This window comes from Musca domestica, unplaced genomic scaffold (genome assembly GCF_030504385.1).
Source record: "Musca domestica strain aabys unplaced genomic scaffold, Musca_domestica.polishedcontigs.V.1.1 1, whole genome shotgun sequence".
NCBI classification, from domain to species: domain Eukaryota; kingdom Metazoa; phylum Arthropoda; class Insecta; order Diptera; family Muscidae; genus Musca; species Musca domestica.
Window position 1 is genome coordinate 16,667,044 of NW_026712114.1, and position 24,688 is coordinate 16,691,731.

General features: G+C 35.3%; 2 protein-coding genes across 6 annotated transcripts in view; both read left to right on the forward strand.

Annotated features, from left to right (window-relative positions):
- The first annotated feature begins 922 nt into the window (after positions 1-922).
- Positions 923-1,427, forward strand: LOC101892418 (piercer of microtubule wall 1 protein). Its single transcript, XM_005190553.4, has 2 exons — positions 923-1,152; positions 1,210-1,427. The coding sequence occupies exons 1-2, from the start codon at positions 1,011-1,013 to the stop codon at positions 1,413-1,415; spliced, it is 348 nt and encodes a 115-aa protein (XP_005190610.1). The 5' UTR covers positions 923-1,010; the 3' UTR covers positions 1,416-1,427.
- Positions 1,428-5,452: 4,025 nt separating this feature from the next.
- LOC101897982 (titin) overlaps positions 5,453-24,688 on the forward strand; it is a 39,157-nt gene continuing 19,921 nt past the window's right edge. For all 5 annotated transcript variants that reach the window (XR_009341756.1, XR_009341758.1, XR_009341757.1 and 2 more), the window contains exons 1-4: positions 5,453-5,532; positions 6,864-7,155; positions 17,066-17,086; positions 22,910-23,301. Coding sequence is in view for 1 of the 5 variants with exons in the window: in XM_059119737.1 (XP_058975720.1) it covers positions 7,152-7,155; positions 17,066-17,086; positions 22,910-23,301 (417 nt within the window). In the remaining 4 variants the exon portion in view is untranslated. The remainder of the gene's footprint in view (positions 5,533-6,863; positions 7,156-17,065; positions 17,087-22,909; positions 23,302-24,688) is intronic.

Consider the following 24,688-nt stretch of genomic DNA (forward strand, 5'->3'; position numbering starts at 1 on the left):
TGAGTGCGCAAGGCTTTAATACACCCGAATATTTTTGCGATAATATTCGGCATTTATTCTGATGCCACGGTCCATTAATAGGAGCGGAGAGCGACCATCTGCTGTTATGGCGGCCCACACCATCACCATGGCCGGCGTTTGAGTTCTGGTGGCCAACCGAAGGTGCACATTTTCAGCTGACCTCTGTGGCAAGTAAACACGATCATTTTGTTTGTTTGCAAACAGCTGGACAACGAATGTTTTCTCATCGGAGAAAACCAAATTCGGCAGTTCACCACTTTCGGCCAAGCGAAGCAACTCTTTAGCTCTTTTGAGTCTATTTTCTTTCTGTTGCGGTGTAAGTTCTTGAACTTTTTGGAATTTCAATGGCTTTACCCCGAGCTAATTTTTCAATATTTGCCGAATTGAATATTGCGATATGTTCAGCTCATGAGACATGTTTCGGCCACTGCGACGCTGGTTTCGATCAAGTCGCTTTTTTACTTTTCGAACCATTTCTGCTGATGTTGCTGTTTTCTTCCGTCCACTTCCTTGACGTCGGGCTACGCTACCAGTATCACGGTAACGAGCCATTTATTCACATTTAAATGCTGGAGTGCTCTAACGATAGCCACTTGTGGTTTTCCAGCCAAATATAAAGAAATCACACTATCACGCTTGAATTCCATCACGAAAAACTTTTTTATGGAAAATTCTCACCAAAATGCTTTTGTAAGCTTGTAAACAATATAATGAGTTGTCACTGCAATAATTTTAACAGCTGTCGGACGAGTGGCTTAGAAATGACAAAAAGTAAATTTCTTCTCAATTGTTTCATATTTTTGAAATACCATACTCTTCGTTACACCCTTATACCCCAACATAAAATATGACTATTCGGTTGTCAAGTCAACATTTGATTATTTATTTTTCTAAACAAATTGCAACTCGGAAACAATTCACAAAACCTAACCCTTTCGTCAGTCTACGCTTAGCTTCGTGAAGAGTCGAAACATTGTGTCATCCAAACAATGTGCGATAATCAGTGTAATTTAATTGAAACATTTAATCCCGAAGTTGAATATCAAAAATTTCTAAAACGTAAACCCATTGTTCAAACGGCCAGACTCTATGAGGAATTGAAGACCCATGAAGATGTGAACCGATGTCCATGTAAGTAATGGAATTCTTCATCCTTAGCTCAATAATTTAAATATTTTTTTCTTTTAGATAATTTCAAGGGATACGGTGTGGAAACGGATCAGAATACCATGTATCGTACCTACAATTCGGAATATGGTTATTTTGCCCCAAATCCGTACACCATTCCGTCCCGTTACTATCCATTGTCACAGAAATTCTCCAATGAATTGCATCGTTGTGGCATGTATCGAAATTTCTCTTTGAACACCCATATGGATAGAAGTTTCTACTGAAATATTGAAACTGTTAGATTGATTTTTTATAATAAGAAGATTTTTTATAATAAAAATTTTAGTTGGAATTATTAAAGCAGTTTTATTTTCTTATAAAATTAAAAAAAATCAACGATTAAGTCTCTGAAAATCAAGGAAAATTATTTTTAAAAATTCAAAATTATGGTTTAAAATCCTCTGGAAATAATCTGCTTAAAGTCGATAGATAATACCTAAGAAGTGTTCACAAAAACATTTTCATGATTCTGAAATGCCTCTGAAAAATTGTTCCTAAAATTGAAAAATTTAACCCCGATTACGGTCATAAAGTCGTCACAAGAAACTTTAACAATCTACAATTAAAAAAATATTCTTAGTAAAATCCACGATTATAAATACAAATATTACAAATATATAATCTTGAAAATCTTACAAGATATATTTTTTCAAATCCACATTAATAGCTCTGAAGTCCATGAAAATATTAATAAAAAATAAAAAAAAACACTTGTTTAGCACGGGTAGTGCTTGAAAAACATTTAATAAATTCCCCTTTTGCAGTTTTTTGTACTGAACCTTGTTAAAAAAAAAACCTTAAAAATCTATTAAAAAACATCGTTTAAGTCCTTAAAAATATAAAAATAAAAATTCTTCGACACAACTTCCTGAAATTGCACGTTTGTATCTCAGATAGTCTTTGATCAAAATTCCACGTTTGGATGGATAATGAATTTTTTTAACAATTTTAGAAAAATAGTTTTAAAACAAATTCACGTGAAAAACTCTTTTTTAATCCACCTTGAAAAAAAAAAAAATTTGCAATATTTAAAACTATTGCAATATTTAAAAATAAGGGCTGTACCAAAAGTTTTACCTACGGGATAATTTTTTTAAATAGCGTTTCAAGGTAATATGAACTCAAAATGCCAAAATCTTGGCGAAATAAAATGGAAAACATGCCAAAAATGCTACAAAAAACTTGAAATCGGAGTTGTTCTCACCTGATGGCTTTACCAAAACGTGGACCGATATGATCCTTTTCCATGGTTCTGGATGTAATACAAAGATGTTTATAAATTTCAAAGCTTTATTCTATATGTGGCGAAATATATAAGGGTGAGATAAAAAACTGCAACAAACGACATTCTTTTTAATTTTTTTTTTTAATTTTTTTGGAAAACAAAAAATGTCGGAAATAGCATCAAATTTTCGAATAAATTTAGATTTGTTCGAATTGGTCACTTTTAGCACGAATTATGGACTTCAAACGGCCAATGAAACCGTCACACGATGCTCGAATGTTCTCTCTGCGGTATTTTGCTTGAGGTGATCAACACTTTGGTATATTTTAGTGCCAACCTTTCATTCCAAAATACTCCAAACACAATAGTCCATCGGGTTGGTATCCGGAGATTTTGGTGGCCATTGTGCGCTGGAAATGAAACGAGGAACCTCATTTTGTAACCATTCTTGGGTGGAGCGTTCTGAGTGCGATGGTGCTGAATCCTGTTAGAATGTCCAAGGTCTGGAGGCAAAATGTTTGCGTGCCCAAGGCTTTAATACACCCTCCAGAATATTTTCGCGATAATATTCGACATTTATTCTGATGTCACGGTCGATTACTACGAGCGGAGAGCGACCATCGGTTGTTATGGCGGCCCACACCATCACCATGGCCGGCGCTTGAGTTCTGATGGCAAACCGAAGGTACACATTTTCAGCTGACCTCTTTGGCAAGTAAACACGATCATTTTGTTTGTTTACAAACTGCTGAACAACGAATGTATTCTCATCGGAGCGGAGAAAACCAAATTCGGCAGTTCATCACTTTCGACCAAGCGAAGCAACTTCTTAGCTCTTTTGAGTCTATTTTCTTTCTGTTGTGGTGTAAGTTCTTGCACTTCTTGGAATTTCAATGGCTTTACCCCGAGCTTATTTTTCAATATTGGCCTATTTTCATTCCGTTGCGGTCTAAGTTCTTGCACTTTTTGGAATTTGGAATATCAATGACTTTACCCCGAGCTCATTTTTCAATATTTGTCGAATTGAATATTGCGATATGTTCAGCTCACGAGCCATTTTTGTACGCTTGTAAAGAATATAATGAGCTGTCACTGGAATAATTTTAACAGCTGTCGGTCCAGTGGCTTAGAAATGATATCCGTCTGAAGTTGGTTGCAGTGTTTGCAGCTCACCTTGTATGTTTTATTCTGAGATTTATGGAGAAAATGTGTAGAATATTTCTTCTTTTGACACTTTCCGCCGAAAATGGAATTTTATGTTACTTTCAAACGCCAATATTAAGAATTTGTTTCCGTGTTTTTTTATACCCTCCACCATAGTATGGAAGGTATATTAAGTTTGTCATTCCGTTTGTAACACCTCGAAATACACATTTTAGACCCCACAAAGTATATATATTCTTGATCAGCATAAAATTCTATATCGATTTAGCGATGTCCGTCCGTCTGCTCGTCTGTGGAAATCACTCTAGCTTCCGAACGAATTGAAGTAGATTGATAAAATTTTGCTCAATTGTATGTTATGTCTGCAGGATTTTTGGTATTTAAAATGGACCATGTAGGTCCACGTATTGGTAAAGCCCCCATATAACGGTACCTCCCGATATTCGGTATTTTGATTTTATCGACATAATAACCGATTTTTTTTTAAGTTTTGCATTTGAATATTGTAATGGGTTATGACAAATGTTACCTACGCAGGTTCATGTCGTCGTATAGACCCTAATATAATAGCTACATTCGGTATTTTTAAGATTTTAACAGAATTTTTAACGGATTTTATTGTTTTCGAGAGTTGCCAAATTCGTTTCAAATGGTGGAGGGGATGCTAAGTTCGGCCCGGCCAAACTTACAGCTTTTTTACTTGTTTTTTTTTTTTTTTTTTTTTTTTTTTGATAATTTCATTAATATTTTTAGGATCTAAAGTGGAAATAGAGAATTCTTTTCTTTATTGATTTTCAGTAAAAATAGATAAAGAATATTTTTGTCTTTGACGTCATCCTTTTAAAATTAAGATTTGTTTGAGATTTTTGCACAAACTCAAACAAAGTATGGCTTTAACACTAAAATGTGTTTAAAATGCCTTTGGATTTGTGGCGTTTAGGTTAGGCTTTTGATGTATTCTAGGACCTATAGTAGAATTTTATAGCAAATAATTGTGTAGAATATTTTGACCTGCCAAAACCACGTTTAAATGCAGTTTTAAAACATATTTTAAGAAGAGGATTAATGTAAAATGTAAGGATTCCAAGGAATCTTAAACTGAAAAGGCCCATAATTGTGAAAGAGGGGGGAACTTGCCCCCTATATTTACGTGTCTTCTTTTTAAGCTCTACTTTCATAATCTGCTGGCTTTTCTCCGCAATTATCAAAAAAAAAAAAATAAATAAATAAATAGATATGTCGCACAGTATTATAGACGAAAAATTAACGATTGGACTTCAATAAATATTCATGGAAGGGGTACGATTTATTTTGCTCCACAGTGTAAATTATATTTTTTACGTCAAACATCACTCTATTTTTTTTGTTCTATTTTATTTCTTTCAATTTTTTCCGAATATGAGGTATAGAAAGAAAATCGATTCCAAAAACCCTCCCCCACTAATCTTTTTTAACTCGTTTCATAGCTCTGTCAAATCCCTTCTCGACGCCTTGCTCTGGGACATCTATGGCCGCCAAAAACAGCATTCCAGACTACGAAGAAAACGCTCCAGCCGCTACAAATTATTCCAGCTGCGCTCGATTGCATTTTTACAAAATGACATTCGAAAATTACGCGACATGGCGTCAATGCTCCGCGATGAGATCCGATTAATGTCAAGCTTTCTGCAACAGGCTCTGGCGGAACGAGAACAACAACGTTGGCAACAATGGCGATTGTGTGATTATTTAAATGCGTTGTTACACCATCTGGTACAGGGTGAGTAAATAACGAATGTAATTTGCTTCTGGCGTTAGTGCGCAAACGCCGAACGAATGTCAGCTGTCAAAAACAGCCACCATGGGGAAATTTCTTTACTAGACCAGAGCGTAGAAATTTTCATTCAGTCGTCGTGGACATTCGAAACGTTGAGGAGTTACCAAACCAAAAACACACACAACAGCGATTTAGGGTAAACTTAGCAAAAATTCCTCTAAGCAAACAACCAACCAACCACCACCAACAACAACAAAACCAACACTTGAGAAGACTTTTTTCTTTGCCTATTTTATCCTTGAAAATCTGAAAATTTCTTTGGTGTTTCACAAAAAAATAAGTAAAAGAAAAGCCATGGAAAATATATGGCTTTGAGGGAAAAATAATGATTTGAAATATGGCAAAGATATTCCATGGAAAATCTGAAAAAGTGGCCTAATTGTGTTGGCATTTAAAATTCTGCAGACCCCTTGGGGTCTGCCTGGCAAAGGCATATACCACGGAAAAACCAATCGATATGAAAAGTGCGTGTTGAAAGCAATGATTTTCTTTGTGAAAATTTTAATTAAAACAAAGTAATTTTAATGTGATGAAAAAAATAGTAGTTATGCGTATCTGTGTGTGTGCGTGTCTTGCATGAGTTATATAAAGAAAATTTGGAAGCAACTAGCAAACATATGTATGTAATAAATATGCATAGTATATACGTGCATACATATGTAATACAATGCTCTAAAAATGCCAGCATTGTCCATTGAAAAAGAGTGCGTCTGAGTTGTGTCTGTGTGTGTGTAATATGCATTTTCTTAATAGACTACTACTACCACCACTACAAGCGACACCTCAAAATCAATGAAGAAAACTAAAACCATCTAACTATCCAACCAACCAACCAAACTATCCGTCCATCCGTCTGTCATCTGCCCAACCGAACACATTGTGGATCCATTCAAAAAGGGTCAAGGTTGGCACACTTGCACAAAAATAACGCAAACACGCTAACCAAACCAAAGCTCAACACTAACAACAACGTTGACGACGATGATGATAATAATAATGTATAAAATATGTATGTAATATAGTTAGATATGCGTGTTTGATGATGATGACGAACTGGCTGGCTGGCAGGCTATCAGGCTGAATGCTTCCACTTCCGTGAAAATCGGTTTTAGTGCCAGAAAAAAAAAAAACCTAATATGAAAGATAATAATGTCTACAATGCGTATACGCCACTTGAAATAAAACGCTGTCATGCATAAGTGTAGCCAACTACAAACACACACCGACTGACACACCAACACAAGACACACAACCCCACCAACACAACAACACCTAACAGCCAAACCAACCACTCACCCAGCAAGCCAACAAAACCTGTTTAACCAACAATTTCTTTCAAATTTCTTTTCATATTTTTTAAAACCTCCCTCACTCTCTCTTTCTCTGTGTGTGTCTCTTTGAAACAACAAAAACAACGACAACAAAAATTAAAAACAAATAATAAAATAAATAAACAACTACCCACAGTGCATTAATGTTAATCTCAACAACAACAACAAAATGTAAAGAGGCAAATTCCAACACACTCTCCGCCTAAAAAAGCAAAAGCTCAAAAAAAAGGAAGAGAGAACACCCACAACAACACCCCACCACAACCAACCAACCACCCACTCACACACAACCGGAAAACGGCATTGGTGGTGTTGTTGTTTTTGTCGTCACTGCAAATAAATAGAGTGAACGAAACAAAAAAACACAGCTCAGCTTAGTTTTTTAGACGGCTTGGCTCGTCCATAATTCAAAACCAGGTGGAACATGGGTAAATATATAGAAAAAACAAAACAAAACTAGATCTACTTGTTTCCCCCCTTTACTATATTCTTCGCTATTCGTTTCCCCTTCATTTTCAAGCGAAATCTTGCATCTTAAGAAAATCGGATGTTCATGAAATATCTCAACAACCATATCCTCTTTGAAGCATTATCTCCCTCTTATTCACCGATTCTCTCATATCAGTTATCAAACTCAAACTTCATTTTACATGACTCGGGATCAATCATTCCTCTCAGCTCACGGTCTCATTTATAAAAGCCGAAATCTTCTAATATACTCATTTGGCACAAGTTCTCAGAAAAAAACGAGACATTTTTATAGAGAATATTACTCTTTCATAAAGATTATTGAAGGTGCTATACAGGACCCTAATAGCTATTTCATGGGTTATCAAAAATATGGGTTATAAAAAATGGTACGCTCCATAGTGTATAGTCCTTATAATCCTTAAAAGGTTTTAAAACTTATTACAATACATATATATTTGAGTCCTCCAAAGAATATTCTTTTACAATTTCATTATGGCTCTGACAGATTGTCATGAGTTTAGCTATGAGATTCCTTGGGAAAAAATATCCTTCAAAAAATGCAGGTATCCTTAGAAAAGGAATATTTTTCAAAAAAACACTTTTGGAATAGTCCTTGGAAAAAAGTAGACTTCAAAAATAAAAATTTTCAATTTAAACCTTTAACAAATACATAATTCCTTTCCCTGATAATAGTCCCTCAAATTTACTACAGGATGAAATAAAAAAACTACAACAAAGTCAAATGCCATAATTTTTATTTATTTATTTTTTTTTTAATTTTATTGAATGAAAGCAAAAATTTCGGAAATAGCATCAAATTTAAGAATAAGTTTAGATTTGCCCGAATTGGTCACCTTTGGCACGAATTATGGCCTTCAAACGGCCAATGAAACCGTCACACGCTGTCCGAATGCTGCTCTGCGGTATTTTTGACCATTCCCGGCGAAGCGCTTGCTTGAGGTGATCGACACTGTAGTATTTTCCAGACACAATAGTCCAACGGATTGGTATCACGGCGATTTTGATGGTCATTGTGCGATGGAAGTCCTGTTGAAATGTACAAGGTCTGCGGCCAAAATGTTTACGTGCCCTCCAGAATATTTTCGCAATAATATTCGGCATTTATTCTGATGCCACGGTCGATTAATACAAGCGGAGAATGACCGTCGGCTGTTATGACGGCCCACACCATCATCATGACCAGCTCTTGAGTTCTGCCAATCGAAGGTGCACATTTTCAGCAGACCTCTTTGGCAAGTAAACACGATCACTTTTGTTTGTTTTCTCATCGGAGAAACCCAAATTCGGCAGTTTACCACCTTCGGCCAAGCGAAGCAACTCTTTAGCTCTTTTGGGTCTATTTTCTTTCTGTTGCGGTATAAGTTCTTGCACTTTTTGGAATTTCAATGACTCATTTCGAGCTCATTTTTCAATATTTGCCGAATGAGCCTTTTTTCGGCCACTGCGTCGCGGGTTTCGATCAAGTCGCTTCTTTACTTTTCGAACCATTTCTGCTGATGTTGCTGTTTTCTTCGGACTACGCTACCAGTATCACGGTAACGAGCGATGGTACGCGACACAAAAGATTTATTCACATTTAAGTGCTGGAGTGCTCTGACGATAACCACTTGTGGTTTTCCAGCCAAATATAAAGAGAGTTGTGTAAAAATACAGAATCTAAAAATCCATGGAAAGTCTTTGGTATTTTTTAAAGTCCCACTATTTCTGACCCATAACCCGTGCTCTAATGAGTCCTTGGATAAGTCGTCGACCGTTTTCCTGGCCCTAGTCATTCTCCATTTTCCTATTATTAAAAGTATATGTAGCTCTGATCTTCTATGGGGACAATGTTCTTAAAAGTCCGCGTTTGAAGCTCTGGTGGTCTCCGAAAAATAGTCTCAAAAATAAGCGTTGACAACTCCTATATTCCGGAAAAAAAAACAACATAAGAAGTTGTGATACTACTTGGAGAACATTCTCGAAAAGCTTCGATAGTCCCGTAAAAAAATTCTGGATAGTCCAGGGAAGAAGTACAGAGTATTCGATATTTTTTTTTAAAGTCCCAGTATTTCTGATCCATAAACCGTGCTCTAATTAGTCCTTAGATAAGTCGTCGGTCATTTGCCTAGCCCTTAGAAAAATCCTCATTCCTCTTATTTATAGTATTTTCCAGGATCGCTCCACCAAAAGATCCTTCAAAAAAATCTACGATTATTCCTCTAATAACCTTTTGATAAAATCCTGAAAAAACTCACAATTATAGCTCTGATATTAATTGAAGAAAATTCTTGACAACCCTGGAAAATATATATGATAGACCGTGGCAGTATTAATACATGAAAAAATCCACAACCTTTTCAGGATTGGTGCTCCAAAAGTCCTTGGAAACACTTTACGAATTCTGCTTTAATATCCCTTTGATAGAATCCTGAAAAAACCCTGCATTTTATAGTAATCCAAAAAAATTATCTTGTAGCCATTTAAAATAATCTTAAAGTTCTAATAATCCTTCATAGTCCGTGGACAATATCGTCTGATAATCCTGGGAAAAGTCGTCTATGATTTATCTGAAACGACTGAAAGACCTTATTAAATTTGCAATTTTTGTTCCGATAGTCCCTTCCAGGATTTCTGCTTCAACATTCGAATAACCCTTGGATAAATCCTGAAAAATCCTCAATTATAAATCAGATTGTAGAAAAAGATACAGTATAACGCTTAAAGTCTTGGAACAATCGTCGATAGCTTCTCTGATCGTCCTTGGAAAAATCCCTTAGAAAAAGATGTCCTTTGAAAATCTACGATATATTCTTTAATATCCCTCTTGAAAATATTACACCTATACTCTTAGTTCCACTTCCACTTTTAAAACTCTGATAGTCCTTCGAAAATTACTTCTAATAGTCCATGATTGATAGGCTAATAAAAAAATGATTTTGAATACAAAGTTTAAAGATCTGATTGTCCTTTAAAAATATATTGTTAAAAGTCCACATTTGAGAGTATCATAGTCCTTGGAACAATAAAGCTTATCGGTTGGAAAATTATTTATCCTCGAGAAAAATATTTAAAATCCCCGTTTAGAGCTGATACTCCTTTGGAAAAATATTTTGTGAAAATGGATTTTCGATCTGTGAAAAAATTCTATTGAAAATGCTTTGGAAAATTATGAAAACCATGGAGTGTGTATAAAGTCAATCGGTGCAGCTCTAATGGTCCTTAAGAAAAAACACAAGTCTATATCTAAATAATTTTTGGAAAATTTTTAAAAAACCTTGAAAATTCCTTGGAAAAAATATTTAAAAAAGATCTGCAGGAGACCTCTAAAGGGCTTTAAATATATAGAATTCTACTTTAAATATATAATCTATCAAAAGGAGATATTTAAAGATTTATGGTTTCATATTTATGGAAAACCTGTAAAGGTTTTGGCCTATGAACGACCTCTCAATGTATAGAAGATATACAAAGGATATTGTGTAACCGGAAACCCTTCATAAAAAGTTTTCCCCCATAGGAACAACCTCTTTTATGTTAAAAGATGACCTGTTATCTCTAAAATCTCTAAATTATCGTTCTGGAGCTGTGTTACCTGTTCCTTTTATAGACAACTTCTGTAATGTGGTTTATCAACGAAGGAGCTTTAGAAGCACTAATACAAATATTAGGATTTGAAATGTTCGAACAACATCGAATGATTCGTTCTCTTTCTATAAGGCAAATTATATTCTTCCACCATTTTGACCGAAGGAGTGGACCGATATTATTCATCTTCGAACTCGATCAAAGTTTGATAAAAATATTACGATGTACCAAGTCTGGATGAGATCGGATATTACCTTTGAAAGTTAGACACCCAGACAGAAGGACAGGAACAACCCCGAAATCTCATGACTTCATCCAAACAACTATTGTATAAAACCGTTATTTCGATGAGGCACTTTTTTGCCACATTTGAGAGTGTTAATTCTTGAATGCTTGAAGTTATTTTGTTACATAATAGCAATATATAATAATGCTTAATCGTCCTGAGACACACGTTCAATTTGGTGTCATTTAAGGGGGTTCGGCAAATTTATAATACATTTTAACCATGATTTTGTATCTGGGTATCTCCTGGAAACTTTGATCCTTAATTTGGTGTTGTCAAGAGAAAATCCGGAATTTGTCTCATTTCAAAGAACATAAGTGGTCTGGACTTGGGGTTAAATGCTCGGTTTACTTAATTTCTCACAGTAAAAATTCAATATTCTAATGCATACTTTTAGGAGAAAGTCGTTAGCGTACAGAATTAATTTAGCCAAGTGTTTATAGGTCAGTTTAGTTTAACCCGTAACACTTAATACTTCAGTAAATTTTGCGCCTTGGGGCCAATATTTGTGCTAAATAATAATATTTTCACAACATGTAACGTCACGTGACAAACAGAACGTCATTAAACGTCATTTGACCACCATTATCACCCCCCTCCAATTGGTATCATTATGTTCCTCACTCTCTCTCTCTCTCCCTCCGTACATCTCTAAATCATTCTGAATTACTCATTCAGCTTTGAAATTAAAACACTCAGTTCAAAGGGTTTTCCATTTGTCTGTCTACCTAAATAATATGCATATATAGCCTATAACTCTTTTGTACCACATGAATGTTAGTGTGAATGTAGGTGTGTGTGTGTGTAGAAGTGTGTTTGTGCACTCGTTTGCATTGTTGCCTACATACATTCATAAGTATCTGGTCTGTCATCACTTCATGTCGTCGTTCATACATACACACATACATACATTTGTCGTACTTCACACATACACATAGCAAGGAATAGTTGAAATGTGCCGCTTTTTTTTTCCACCCTTACAAATGTATTTGTGTTTATGTATGTATGTAGTTAGGCATTTGACTGTGTGGGTATCAAATGATTCGAATTGTAAGAAACGTTTTGCTTTTTTCTGCTGCTGCTGCTGCCGCTGCACATGCAATTTTAGCCTTGACCAAAATTCAAAGAAGTAAAACAACCAACAACAGCAGCAACAAATAACTACAACTACACAGAGCAGTACGACAAACGACAGCAGAAAAAAAACAACATAAAATAAATGGCAAATTAAAGTGAAAAGTCGGTCAAGACCGATTACGTGTTACGCTATACTAATACCAAACTACTGGGCGGATTAGGTTGAATGCGGTTAACTAAGTTAAATATTCAGAGGTTGTTTTTTTGTAAAACGACAAGAATAGTAATTTACGAAAACTATAATTAGAAATTAATGAAGGGGTTGCATTTTCATATTTAAATATGTACATGTAATCCTGATTGCTATCATCATGAGAGTGATTGTTAAACATTCAAGTGACATGGATAGGCAAACGAGCGTATTAGTAATATTGATTATTTATATTATTGATACGACCTGAATAGCTAATTTCTTAAAGGTGAATACCATTTGGACGGGAAGCTTCAATTCACCTTCACCTCGTGTCTTTTGATGATTGGTAGAGAATCAATATGGGGAGAAAATGTAAATAAATACAAAAAAAATATATAGCGAGTCTAATAGCGAAGCGAGCCTTAGAACCCAAAATTACAAGAAAATCGAACATTTATATCCAATTTTATGCGAAGTTATAAATGTGTTGAGAATTATTTAGTTATAGCAAGTTGTAAAGAATCGCAGACTTTTTTCGCAAGTTATGACAGAATTGTGAACTTGGGGGTGAGGTACCAGAAGGTGTTTTCAGATATCTATTTATTATATCCAAAACTTTTAACTTAACTTTTTGTGGCTGAGGTACCAGAAGGAATGGTGAGTTCTATACCATCTTTTTAATAGACCTTGTTTGGAGAGAAAGTGTGAATTGAATCGAATGTTAGTTTCGCCTTTTATGAGCTTCAAGGATTTTCAATATGTTGACCATTTGTGGGGGAGGTACCAGAAGGAGTAGACCCATATACCTTATCTTCACAGCAGATCTTAGGTTAATAGAAATAATGGGATGTGAGAAATATGAAAAGAATCAGGTGCTTGTTTCGGATTTTATAATCGTTTTTGTATTCACAATTTTGACCCTTTGTGGTAGTGATACCAGAAGTAATGGACCGACATATTCCATATACACACTATACCTTGAGGTGGTCGACACTTTGGTATTTTTATACCCTCCACCTTGGAAAGGAGGGTATATTAACTTTGTCATTCCGTTTGTAACATCCTTAAATATTCGTCGTAGACCCCATAAAGTATTTATATTCATAATCAGCATAAAATTCTAAATCGATTTAACAATGTTCGCCAGTCTGTCCGTCTGTCTGTTGAAATCACGATACAGCCCACATTATTTGACGTAGAGCGCCAAAATTTAGCAGAGCTATTTGTATTGTGTCTAGGATGGTTGGTATTGAAAATGAGATATATCGGTCCACGTTCTGGTATAGTCCCCATATAACGGTACCTCCCAATATTCGGTATTTTGATTATGTATGCCACATTTTTTCACGGATTTGTCTGAAAATTGGTACTTGTAGGTCATAATGGATCCCTGTGCGAGTGGCACAACATTGCATGTATGGGTCCACGTGTTGGTATAGCCCTCATGTAAAGGTACCTACCGATATTCGCTATTTTAATTTTTTTTTTGCCACATTTTTCACGGATTTGTCTAAAAATTGGTATTTGTTGGTCATAATGGGTTCCAGCTCCAGTGGCGAAACATTGTATATATAGGTCAACGTTTTGATATAGACCCCATATAACGGTACCTCCCAATATTCGGTATTTTGATGATTTTTGACATATTTTTTCAAAAATTAATCTGAAAATTGGTAGTTGTAGATCATAATGGGTCCCAGTTGGTGTGGCGAGTCATTGTAATTATAGGTCCACGTTTTGGTATAGCCCCCTATAACGGTACCTCCAGACATTCGGTAATTTGGTGATTTTTGCCACATTTTTCACGGATTTGTCTGAAAATTGGTATTTGTAGTCATAATGGGTTCTAGCTCCGTTGGCGAAACATTGTATGTATAGGTCCATGATTTGATATAGCCCCCATATAACGGTACCTCCCGATATTCGGTATTTTGATGGTTTTTGCCACATCTCTTCTAATGCTTCCTTTACCCTAAGGTGTAGGGTATTAAAAGTTTGGCCCGGCCGAACTTAATGTTTGTTTACTTGTCGCTTCTTTACTTTTCGAACCATTTCTGCTGATGTTACTTATTCTTCAGTTAATTTCCTTGACGTCGGCCTACGCTACCAGTATCATGGTAACGAGCGATGGTACGAGACACAAAAGATTTATTCAAATTTATATGCTGGAGTGCCCTAAGGATAGCCATTTGCGGTTTTCCAGCCAAATATAAAGAAATCACGAATAACTTTTTTTCTGAAAAATTATTTCCTATGTACCACCTCAAGCATCTACATGGTTTTCAGTAAAGAATATACATATGTAATCAAAATTGGTGCCCACTGGTCTGTAGAGCCTGTTATTTTGTCTTGAGATTACCTTTGTCAATACTTAATCTTCTTTAGGACTTCAATGAGCCGACGACCTATAAAAAGGCTCTTAAATTTCTGTTATGATTATATGACCTTTGGATAAGATAATATATCATCTTTAACGTATTTAAGTCCCAAAAAAGTATCGCTTCGATTTTTAATAAAAACTATTAGAAAAGCAGTAACTTTGCCCGGGCCGAACTTTAAATACCCTCCATCAAATAGAACAAATTTTGGCAATTTTCAAAAAACAAACCGTTAACAATTCTATTAAAATCTTAAGAAAGCTGAATATTGGGAGTTACCGCAAATACGAAACATGAAACAATTCCGTTGAATAATGGCGCAAAAACATAAAAACACCGAATATAGGGAGGTACCGTTATATGGGGGGATATACGAAGACCAGGACCTGCAAGGAAATTTTCTGCCACAGGTTGTAGTACTCGTTACTTAGTGCAAATACGAAATTTGAAACAATTGCGGTGAATATCGTCGCTGAAGTCATCAAAATACCGAATACAGGGAAGCATCGTTATATGGGGGCCATACGAAGACCTGCACTAGAATATCCAATTTTCAGTTAAAGGCTGTAGTACCTATTAGGAATTTCAAATACGGAATTTGAAAAAATTCTGGTTGTGATTGTAGCTGAAAACATCATAATACCGAATATAATAGGGTGGTGCCGATGTATGGGGGCTATACGAAGATCTGGACCTGCACAGGCAATTTTCTGTCGCAGATTGTTTTACTCGTTACTTAGTGCAAATACGAAATTTTAAACAATTGCGGCAAAAAATGTCGCTGAAATCAGCGCAAACTACCGAATACAGGGAAGCACCGTTATATGGTGGCTATACGAAAACCTGGACCTGCACAGCCAATTTTCCGTCATAGGTTGTAGTACTCGTTACTTAGTGCAAATACGAAATTTGAAAACATTCAAGTGAATAATGTCCCATATATCCTCAAAATACTGATTATAGGGAGGTACAGTTTTATGGAGGCTACACCTAAACTTGCTCCTATATGGCTTCTTTTCAATACGAAAAGTCCTGCATACCAAATATACATCTGAGTAAAATTTTATCAACCTACTTCAATTCGTTCCGAAGCTACAGTGATCGCTAAATCGACATAGAATTTTATCCTAGTCATGAATATATATATACCTGAGGTCTAAAATCTATGTTTCGAGTTGTTACAAACGAAATGACAAACTTAATATACCCCCTCCATACTATGGTGGAGAGTATAATACACTATGTTTAATTCACATTAAAGATTCAATTGTTTGGCAAACCCCAACCTACCACAATTTGAGTGTCAAGTAGAAGACCCCATTTGAAACTACATCTAACCTTTCACATTTCACTTTGCAAAAGGCTACATTTCTATATATATATTTAAGTTTTCTTTTTTGGGTCACACAAATGCCCAAATATTTTCAAAGTTTTCAAGCTGATATCCTTAGAGGCGTTTTTTTTTTTGTTTGTTCTTATTTTAACTTACAAGGACATTTCTTACAATTCGCTAGCACAAGATACTCCTCTCTACATTCATACAGACATACATACGTATTCACTAACACAGAAAGACATTACGTAAATGTCTTTATAGGCAAAAAATCCCAAAATCGGTGCCTTTCATTTTTCTACAACAGAAAAATAAATATTTGCAAATCCCAATGCCAACATGTGTTTGTGTGTGTGTGTCTGTGTGTGCGACAACTCTATGCGAATAAGTGTCTCCGTTTTGTCTCAAACATTTCCGCACTATTTACATTCCTTCATGCATATTTACCATTTGTAAACATTGACTTTCTCACACATTGATTCATACTGTCATAGCAATTACATACATACATGTGAATTTACATGCCATATCCCTACATTCATATGTAATATATATATATATACTATGACTTTTACTAAATGTTATATCTCTCTCTATATATATGTATGTATGTGTGTGCGTGCGCGTTGTTTGTTTATATTTCTATTTTATTTGGTTTTTCCTCTTGACTTGAAAATGTGTTTTTTTTTCTTTGTATTTTCTCTCTTCTCTTTCTGTTTCTTCCACCTTTGTTTTATAACGTATTCTTGTTCTTCATCTTTACCACTTTGTGTAACGCAAAAAAAAAAACACAACAACATTAATAATAAATGTAATGAAATAATAATAACAACAACAACAAAACCACAACATGACAAATGAAAATCAACAACATTCAACAAATATGCAAAAACTACAACAACAACCGATATCTCTCTTGAAATATCTTTGTCTTTCTCTCTCTCTCTCTATTCTCTATATTTCTCCGTTTCTCTCTCTGTATTTTTCGAAAACACACACAAAACCTAATTTCAAGTTTGCATACTGCACGGATACTGTAAGTTATGTATGATTTCTTAGATATGATTTGAAATGTACTATAACATACATTAACTTCAAAACTGAAATATTTTAACTAAATCTTTTTTTTTACACTTTAATTTTGGAACTTTTACAAAAATTCTGGATAAAATTAAAGACTATTTCCTAATCGTTTATGAATATAGGTTCAAATCGTGGCCAAGAGAGAATCCGTAGTAACTGTTTGGGAGACTGCAAATGGGAGTGAAAGATATGTTTTAGAGGAGTATTTTTAGATTATAGCCCCAGAGGCTACATAAAAAGGGGACTCCATAGGCGGATTGAAAGAAGACTTTATAGGCAATTTGAAAGCCGCATTTATACGCAATATTGAAGAGTGAAAGACGGCATGAAGGAGTAATTGGGGGCGATTTGAATGGGTTCTGAAGGCTACTTTGGAGGAGTCTAAATTGAAATTGAAAGAAATCTACATTGGCGACTTCAAAAGTTTCCTGTAGTTGACTTTAGAAGGTATCTCTAAGCGATATAAAAGGAGTCGTAATTGGCAAATCCAAAGAGACATTCATAGACGTCTTGAAAGGAGTCTTTATATGCCACTTGAAACATTCACCCCTATTACATAATAAATGAGAGTTCCCATTCAAAAAGGTAATGCGAATTCGCATTCACAAAATAATATTCCGGGGGAATTCCCATTCACATTAATTTGCTATTACCAAATTATGGGAACAAACAAAATCAGCTGATATTTTCGAACATTAAATTATATTTACTGATAACTGTGAAATAGTTTTCGTATGTCATTTTTCTCTTGTCTGTGAGTATATTTATAGCCTACACCGCATAGTGGCAAGGGTATTATGTATTTGTGCATTTGTTTGTAATAGGGAGAAGGAAGCGAGATGGACCCATAGTTATTTTTGAGGATCTTCATAGAATCACTTTCTGAGTCGATTTATGCATATCAGTCCGTCTGTCCGTTGGTCCATGTATTTTTGCGAACAAAATGCAGGTCGCATTTATTATCCGATTGAGATGAAATTTTGCAAACAATATTTGTTTGACACAAGGACGAACCCGAAGACATAGCTCCCATATATCTGCAACCGATTTTGGATTAGTTGTGCACGAAATGGCCAATACAAGCAAAGACCTAAAATGGTAAAGACTAGACAAAATGCATTCTGAGCAAATGGTTTGTGGCCATACTACCTTGAATAACAGCTCATTGCAGAGGCATGTTAATATAAAAAAACACAGTTATAGGCAAAAATGGCAAATAAAAGTTTGGATAATCCAAAATATTTGGTTTCAAAATTCTGCATACTGCCTTAGCGGTTTAAATTGCTCAACATTGGTAGCTATGTTGTTACTATATCATAACAACAGAGGTATTTTTCAAAGGGTTGCCATATTTGACTCTGTCTTGTCCTATCTTTATGCGTCTATGTCTTTGATAGAAGTGTAAAGATGGAACAAGACAAGGTCAAAATATGACAACCCTGTGAAAATACCTCTGTTGTTACGATGTCATAACAACATAGCTACCAACTGATTTTAATCGCTAAGGCAATATGCAAATGTTTGGAAAGGTCTATGGAATAAAATTTTGAAACTAAAATTTTGGATTTTTAAAATTTTTATTTGTTATTTGTTTCTGTAATTATGTTTTTTATATTAACATGTCACTGCCATGGGCTGTTACTCTATGTTATGTAGACACAAACCATTTGCTCAAAATGCATTTTGTCTAGTCTTTACCATTTTAGGTCTTTGATATGAACTCTACAAGAATGATATTTAGTACCGGCCATCAGATTCTGCTCGAAAATACTTCAGTCAAATTTTATCGATATCGGCTCAGATTTGGATATAGCTTCCATATATATTTTCCACCGATTTCGGGTTAATTGTGCAGCAGATGGCTAATATCAGACCAAATGTACTGAGTTTTGGCAATTACGACTGAATTCATCCTAGAAACTAGCACTTCATATTTGGTGTAAATCGGTTCAGATATAGCTATAGCTCCCATATATATGTTTTATAGCTCCCATATATATGTTTCAGTCCACAACAATGATCTTTGGTATCAGAAATCAGATATAGACCAGAAAAAAAAACTGTCAAATTTTATGAAGATCGTTTTGGATTTGGATATAGCTCCCATATAAATCTTCAACCGATTTCGCGTTAATTGTCCACCAAGTGGCCAATATCAGTCCGAATGACCTGAATTTTTGCCACATTATCGGAAATACATTTGCCAAATTTTATCGAGGACGGCTAAGATTTGGATATATCCTTAATCCGATTTCAGGTTTATTGTGCAAATAATGTATGATATCAGCACAAATGGAGCGAATTTCGGGTCGTACGTTTCCATTTTGGGGAATTCGTCTCCGATATATATCCTCCTCGAAGTGATATCATGTACTCGTTAGCAATGTTATTTGGCATAAAAAATTAAAATGGCTCCGTCGAATTTAGTGAAAATCGATTCATTGAATATGCCTCCCATATATTAGCTCCCTCTGAAACCAAACTATAACTGCTCTAAAGCCAAATGTTGATAGGTGGTATGATCTACTTCAAAACAAGTTAAAAACAATAAGTTCGGCCGGGCCGAACTTTGAATACCCTCCCCCATTTGGAATGAATTTGGAAATTTTCAAAAAAAAATAAAATCCTTAAAAATTATGTTTAAATTTTAAAAATACTACAAAAGCATTGTTTGTCATAAGCCATTACCATATTCTAATTCGATAACTTGAAATATACGGCAAATGTAGCTAAAATCATCAAGATATCGTATATAGGGAGGTACCGTTATATCGGAGCTGTGTGAAGGCCTTAACCAGCCAGATAATTTTCTGTCAGAGGCTGTAGCATCCATTGCGAAGTTTAAATACGACATCTCAAACAATATCGGTGGGTATTGTACCTAAACTCGTCAAAATACCGAATATAGGGAGGTACCGATATATGGGGCCTATACGAAGACGTGGACCTGCACATAAAATTTTCTGTCTTAGGCTGTTGCATCTATTACGAACTTCAAATACCGAATTTTTAACAATTCCTGTTATTAATGTCGCTAAAATCATCAAAATAGCGAATATAAGGAGGTACTGTTATATGGGGGCCATACGAAGACGTGGACCTGCACAGACAATTTTTTGTTTTAGACTGTAGTATCCATTACGGACTTCAAATACCAAATTTGAAACAATTCCGTTAAATATTGACGCTAAAATCATCAAAAAACCGAATATAGGGAGGCCCCGTTATATGGGGGCCATACGAAGACGTGGACCCGCACAGACAATTTTCTGTCTTAGGCTGTAGTATCAATTTAGAACTTCAAATACCTAATTTAAAACAATTCTGGTGAATAATGTCGCTAAAATCATCAAAATACCGAATATAGGGAGGTACCGTTATATGGGGGCCATACGAAGACGTGGACCTGCATAGACAATTTTCTGTCTTAGGCTGTAGTATCCATTACGAGCTTCAAATACCAAATTTGAAACAATTCCGGTGAATAATGTCGCTGAAATCATCAAAATACCGAATATCGGGAGGTACCTTTATATGGGGGCTATATGAAAACGTGGACCTACATGGTCCATTTACAAACTAAACCTGCCTACGGGAATAATAAACATGTGTGCAAAATTTTAGCTTTCTATCTCAATTCGTTTGAAAGATAGCGTGATTACAACAGATAGACGGACATCGCTAAATCGACTTGTGTTGTTGGGTCTGACATGAGTATTTCGAGGAGTTACAAACGGAGTGACAAAGTTAATATACCCTCCATAGTTTGGTGGAGGGTATAAAAATTCTTTTGTTATGGGAGCACTTTTAAATATGCATAGTGGTGTAGGGTATCATATAGTCGGCCCCGTCAGATATTTGACTTTTCCTTACTGGTCAATGTTAGGTTAGTTCTCAATAAATGATTTATCGTTATTAAAACACTTCCGATCTTCACCAAATTTGACATACTAGCTTCTAGACTCAATTCGGTCTTAAGTGCCAAATGTCATCCAATTTGGGAAAATATTAGACGTTTGGTGCACAATCAAAGGTAAATCGGACGAAGTTATATATGAGAGCTATATCCAAATCTGAACCGATCTCGATAAAATTTACCAAATTTATTTCTGAGCTGTATTTGATATATTTCCCCAAATATTGTTGTTACAGAGTGCATATTATGGCTGCGGAGGACAAAAATAAAAAATCGGATGAACAATATATATGGGAGCTATAGCTATATCTGAACCGATTTCGATAAAATTTGGCATACTTATTTTGAGGTCCAATTTTATCGTATGTGCAAAATTCCATACTATTCGGACTGATATGACACGTTTGGTGCACAATAAAAGGCAAATCGGACGAAGATATATATGGGAGCTATATCTAAATTTTGACCGATTATCTCCAATTTCAATAGAGTTCGTCCTTGGGCCAAACAAATGATTTGTGCAAAATTGCATCTGGATAGGGTAATAAATGCGACCTGTACTTTGTTTACAAAAATACATGGACAGACGGACATGCATAAATCGACTCAGAATGTGATTCTATGCAGATCATCAATAGGAACTATGGCTCTATCTCGTTTCCTTTTGCCTGTTACAAACAAATGCACAAAGACATAATACCCTGACCACCTTGTGGTGTAGGGTATAATGAGCCATGTAGGTCCACGGTACCCCCCGATATTCGGTATTTTGATGATTTTAGCGACATTATTTAACGGGATTGTTTCAAATTTCGCATGTGAAGTTCGTAATGGATACTTCAGCCCATGCCAGAAAATTGTCTGTGCAGGTCCACGTCTTCGTATAGCCCCCATATAACGGTACCCCCCATATTCGATATTTTAATGATTTTAGCTACATTATAAACAGATTTTTCTTCAAGTTTCGCATTTAATTGTTGTAATAACTTATGACAAAAGTTGCCTATGCAGGTTCACGTCGTCGTATAAGCATTCGGTATTTTTAAGATTTTAACAGAATTTTTAACGGATTTTATTTATTTATTTATTTTTATTTATTTATTATTTTTTTTTTTTTTTTGGAAATTGCCAAATTTGTACCAAATTGTGGAGGGTAATAAAAGTTCGGCCCGGCCGAACTTATACATTTTTTACTTGTTATATATTTCAAGTAGTTGAAAACCTTGAATAGGACCACGAAAGCTGTTTACTCAATATATATACTCACAGCGACGCAATATGGTCAACTTTTTGCTAAGAACTGTTGAATGGATTTCGTTCAACATGAGATGGTGCATAATTTGGGAGGAATCTTAGAATCACAAACAAAGCCCAAATAATATGTTATCCATGGAATTTATAAGATCAAAATTATATTTATGTTGGTTATTTAGAATAGGGTTCAATTTGTGACGATAGATGAAAAAAACTTTACACATTAAGGCTACACGAACCAAACCCACTAACAAATACTACACTAATTTCTAGAAAATATATTTTTATAATTTCTTATACAAAATCCCTACATATATAATAATGTAACATATTAGTTTAAACAACTATTTTATACTAGTGCAAGCGGAAAGTGGTGTTAGACAACAAAACCATTAGAAAAAAAAAATATATAAGCATCCTACACACAGGTGTTCAATAGGGCTATGCTGTAATACACCTGTATAACAGCCCAACTAATTACACCAACTAAATATCAAAAATCAAGAAAACTAGTTGTCAATTAATTTTTTTTTTTTTTGGTTTCATTTCTATATCACTTCTTATTTGTGTGTCTGTATGTAATTTCATATATCTCTGAACACACAGACGATGTTCATCCAAAGATGCGTTTCAGTCTCACACCACCTCCACCGAAAGCGTTACACTCATCGACCATAACAACGACGGCAACGTCACAACTCAAATGGAATAATAGGAACGGTAGTAGTGCGGCAATAAATAATTACAACAATAACAACTACAACAACGACAACAGGAGCAGTAGCAGTAGCAACGGAAGCATCAACCGCAGCAACAGCAACAACTGTGATAAGTACAGCAACAAAATGCAACGTCAGGAAGATACAACCAACTCGAATAAAGTCAATGTCAACCAACCGGAAGATGATGAGTCCACCTCTGATTATAAGCAATGGCTGCACGCCATGAAACTGGTGGCACGGCTACCGGGTGGTATACCACCGGAATTTCGCAGAAAGGTAAGATGCATCAATGATTTGTAACTTTTTTTATTGCTTACAGAAAGAAATCTAAGGTGGGAGGTTGTAATTTTAAGACAATAAAATACGAGAGAATCAGATGATCTACTACTTCCCTCTCCGTTGAATGACATTTGTTTGGAATGTACTCAAACTTGATCTAAGTTCGAAAAAAAACAAGTTAAAAAGTACCAGTTGGTTTAACCGACAGATGTATACCCTCTGCCAATGTTCGAAGATTTAAATATATTTTGTCATCTGTTATGATTATTCAAATTGTTGACCCTCTGTGGAGTAGGTTTCGAAAGAATGGGCCGATATTGTCCATTTCGTATCGGACCTAAATAAATATGATATAAATACTGCGCCGTGTCAGATTTGGACTGTATTGACTGTTTCCTTCACTTTATATGATATAACGGTACCCCCCGATATTCGGTATTTTGATGATTTTAACGACATTATTTACCGGAATCGTTTCAAAATTGGTATTTGAAGTTCGTAATGATACTACATTCTAAGTCTAAAATGAGTCATGTAGGTCCACGTCTTCATATAGCCCCATATAACGGTACCCCCCGATATTCGGTATTTTGATGATTTTAGCGACATTATTCAACGGAATCGTTACAAATTTGGTATTTGAAGTTCGTAATAGATACTTCCGCATAAAACAGAAAATGGGCCATGTAGGTCCACGTCTTCGTATAGCCTCCATATACCGTACCCCCCGATATTCGGTATTTTGATGATTTTAGCGACATTATTTACCGGGATTGTTTCAAATTTCGCATGTGAAGTTCGTAATGAATACTTCAGCCCATGCCAGAAAATTGTCTGTGCAGGTCCACGTCTTCGCATAGCCCCCATATAACAGTACCCCCCATATTCGGTATTTTGATGATTTTAGCTACATTATAAACAGATTTTTCTTCAAGTTTCGCATTTAAATATTGTAATAACTTATGCCTATGCAGGTCTACGTCGTCGTATAAGCTTTCGATATTTTTAAGATTTTAACAGAATTTTAAACGGATTTTTTTTTTTTTTTTGGAAATTGCCAAATTTGTACCAATTGGTGAAGGGTATTAAAAGTTCGGTCGGGCCGACCTTACAGCTTTTTTACTTGTTTTTTTAATTTTATTGAATTGAATAAAAGCAAAAATGTCGGAAATAGCATCAAATTTTACAATAAGTTTAGATTTGTTCGAATTGGTCACATTCGGCATAAATTATTGCCTTCAAACGGCCAATGAAACCGCCACATGCTGCCCGAATGTTGCTCTGCGGTATTTTGGCCCATTCCCCAGCGAAGCCCTTGCTTGAGGTGATCGACACTTTGGTATTTTTATACCCACCACCTTGAAAAGGGGGGTATATTAACTTT